Here is a 3,715-nt window from a genome sequence, read left to right as displayed (position 1 = left end):
TTTTTTTCTTGTACTTCAAAAGCTAACGGGGAAAAAGAGTTAAGATCTCAACAAATTACAGAAATTTTGTCAAAACTGTGATGTGAAAAGTTATGAATAAAAAGAAAAAATAGCGGATTTATGCCTCCACTGAATTGCAGCAAACATGATGTACTTTGTTATGAATTGTGATTGCAGTTGTTAGAAAGGAAAAACATTACCCACTAGGCCACTAACCATCACATGAAGTAGAACCATTTGAAAACTCCTATTCATTTTTTTGGCTAACTGATTGTATTTTTTTGATTATATTATTGTGCAGTTGGCCACCCACTCACAAGCTTTAATATTACTATTGAAATGATACTGCACTTAAAGAAAGGAAATACTTGTTATACATGAGTTGTTGCACATGGTTTTTCTGTTTTTATGAGTGTCCATACTTGATGTGTAATACTTATATTGTGTGTGATAATATTTTCCCTATTTTGAAAGATATTTCTATTTCTAGATTACGTCATTTCTGGCTATAAATTCCTGTCTATCATAAGTCATAACACACACTACAACCTGTAAGCTTGCCCAAGTTTCTTAGTCTCATATTCAAACCATTTTCTTGGCATGGCACTGGCACCACCCACCTCTCTAGTGTTCAAAGTACAAAGGTGCAAACCAGAACTGGTTGCTCCTGCAAAGCCCACACCTTACGAATTCAAACAACTTTCCGATATTGATGACCAAGAGGGTCTTCGATTTCAAATCCCACCATACATTTCTATAAACATGATTCTTCAATATTGAAAGAGATCAGAGACCCAGTGAAAGTCATCAGAGAAGCACTTGCACAAACACTAGTGTTTTACTACCCATTTGCTGGTAGGCTTAGGGAAGGACCTGGCCGAAAGCTTGTAGTAGAATGTACCGGTGAGGGTGTTATGTTTATTGAGGCCAATGCCGATATTATGCTCGAACAGTTAGGTGACGTACTTCATCCTCCATTCCCATGCTTAGAGGAGCTCCTTTTTGATGTTCCCGGCTCTGGGGGCATCCTTAATTGCCCATTATTGCTTATTCAGGTTCATATACCGTGCCTCTAAAACTCACTAATATAAAACTCATAAATATATATATATAGATCTGTGAGTGTGTGTGTTTACATCTAAATTGATGTATCATTGGATGATTAAAGTAAGAAAATAAATACTGCAACCTAACTTCGCGTTTTCTAGGTCATGATAAACTTACGAAAACTTTTATAATGAGAAACTTCACTTATACGTAAATATGAATCATGGGATAGGAAATTATTGGTACCTTGTTCTTTTGTAGATGGAAAATATGAAGGTCAATGTTGTTTTAATATATTTGCTGACATATCTAAATATTACGTAGTAAATTTATAAATAATGCTACTTTTATAATATTTTTATGATAATTTTATAACAAATTTTAGATAATAAAAAGTAATGCTATTTTTACAATATTTTTATAATAATTTTATAGCAAATCTTAGATAAGTTATTATTGTTAAGTAAAAAAATGACATTAGTGGTGGGCCAAATTATAACCAATAACAATTTGTCACTTAAGTTTTTTTGTGAAATTATTATAAAAATGTTATGAAAATATTGTGATATAGCATTACTCAAAAAAAAAAAAAAAATAAATAAATATATATATATATAGCATCACTCTTTATTATTAAATTAACCAATAATCATTTTGCTTGGTGGAGATGGGCAGGTGACACGTCTCAAGTGTGGTGGTTTCATCTTTGCCGTTCGCCTAAACCACACCATGAGTGACGCCGTTGGATTGGTGCAATTCATGATGGCCATGGGCGAGATGGCACGTGGTGCATGTGCCCCCTCCATCTTACCAGTGTGGCAGAGACATCTCCTTCAAGCAAGAGATCCAACTCAAGTGACATGCACACACCGTGAGTATGATGACATGGCCTCCACCATTGTTGTTCCAATCCCACTCAACGATGACATGGCCCATCGTACCATTTTCTTCGGCTCCACAAAGGTCTCTGCCCTCCGGAGATTCATGCCACATCACCTGAAACAATGCTCCACCTTCGAGTTGCTCACCGCATGCCTCTGGCGTTGTCGTACCATAGCTCTCCTGGCAAACCCTCAAGAAGAGGTTCGTGTGTTGTGCATTGTCAATGCACGTGACAAATTCAACCCTCCTTTACCCAACGGTTATTACGGTAACGTTTTTGCGTTCTCTGTGGCACTCACAACAGTAGGGAAACTTTGTAAGAATCCATTGGGTTATGCTGTGGAATTGCTGAAAAAGGCAAAAAACAACGTAACAGAGGAGTACATACGGTCGGTGGCTGATCTTATGATGATTAAGGGTCGGCCCCACTTCTATGGGGTGGGGTCGTATGTTGTGTCAAATGTGACACGTGCCGGATTTGGAGAGGTGGACTTTGGGTGGGGTAAACCGTTTTATGGTGGGCCTGCCAAGGGTGAGGTGGGGGCCATACCCGGAGTGTCTGGCTTCTATATTCCTAGTAAGAATCGTAAAGGAGAGAAGGGGATAGTAGTGCCTATTTCCCTGCCAGTCCAAGCCATGGAAAGATTTGAAAACCAGTTGGATATATTGCTTGCTGAAGGAACATTTAGTCACTTATAAGAATTCCATTCTGCTCAAGCTTAAGTTTGAATTCTATATGAACCAAATTTACTAAGAATAAATATCTTAATTTGTGCATGTGCCTTAAGTTTGAATTTTATATCCATTAGGTTTTTTTAAGGAATCGAGTAACTTTCATCCTAAAATGGGTAGATTCCATTAACTTATCATGAGATTTGAATTAATGTCAACTAGGCCTTAAGATATTTAAAAAATGAATAATTTGGTCCCTAAACCCAACATACTCCCTATACATTAATTAAGTTCGTTAGTTATTTTTCTCTTGTCTCTTAGTGACCAAATTGGATTAAGGGTTCAAATTGATCAATTTTGAAATGTTTTGGATTTGTTTGACATTAGTCCAAACTTAAAAGTAGGTTAATGGAATTTATCCTAATATTTAAAATTTTATTAGTTTTTATTGTTTAATAATAAAGGTTAGACTCTTTTAAAGTCTCCATAACTTGTGTGCAAAGACACCTAATAGCGAAAGCCGTTTATGAACGGTTTTTGACCCCTTAAACCAACCAGATTAACCTAATTAATTAGCCAAGTGATTAACTTAGTCAAATTATGCAATTCTAGGTTATCACAAATATACAATCATATCAAGAATATAAAGCAGCGGAATAATAAATAACACAAGATATGATCACCTAGGAAACCACATGGTAAAAACTTAAGAAGGATTTGACCTAGCTATCCTCAAGGTAAACCTGAATCCACTATGCGAAAGAATCGAAGTTTATACAAAATAACTTACAAACTCCCCGCTTGACTTCCTAATGCTATCCACCAGTAGAATTTACTGACACGACCACGTGTAATCTCTGAATCCACAGACTCCTTCTTTCTTGGATTCTTCAATCAGCTACAAGCACCCATGCTTGTTATTCTTTAAGCTCCAATGGCAGCAACCAAGTTGATCATCAAGATGTTGATACAATCTCTACCTTGAAAACTCTAAGCTTTGTGTAAAGGAAAGCTCCTCTAGATCTCACAAGAGATTTACACAAAACAGAAAAATATGAGCAATAATAGAATATGAGCAACTCTAAAAACGTAGCTAAGGTTTTTCTTTATATAC

The 3,715-nt window shown here is 36.1% G+C and overlaps 1 protein-coding gene across 1 annotated transcript; it reads left to right on the top strand.

The window, feature by feature from the left end:
- The first annotated feature begins 541 nt into the window (after window positions 1–541).
- Window positions 542–2,815, top strand: LOC112009113 (benzyl alcohol O-benzoyltransferase). Its single transcript, XM_024041457.2, is given in 3 exon segments — window positions 542–736; window positions 739–1,055; window positions 1,723–2,815. Coding segments are annotated over 3 exon segments (1,359 nt in total). The 5' UTR covers window positions 542–600; the 3' UTR covers window positions 2,629–2,815.
- The last annotated feature ends 900 nt before the right edge of the window (window positions 2,816–3,715 follow it).

Source organism: Quercus suber, unplaced genomic scaffold (assembly GCF_002906115.3).
Source record: "Quercus suber isolate HL8 unplaced genomic scaffold, Cork oak 2.0 scaffold_544, whole genome shotgun sequence".
Classification (NCBI taxonomy): domain Eukaryota; kingdom Viridiplantae; phylum Streptophyta; class Magnoliopsida; order Fagales; family Fagaceae; genus Quercus; species Quercus suber.
The sequence above is the reverse complement of the archived record's forward strand: the minus strand, read 5'-3'. Positions and strand labels throughout refer to the sequence as shown.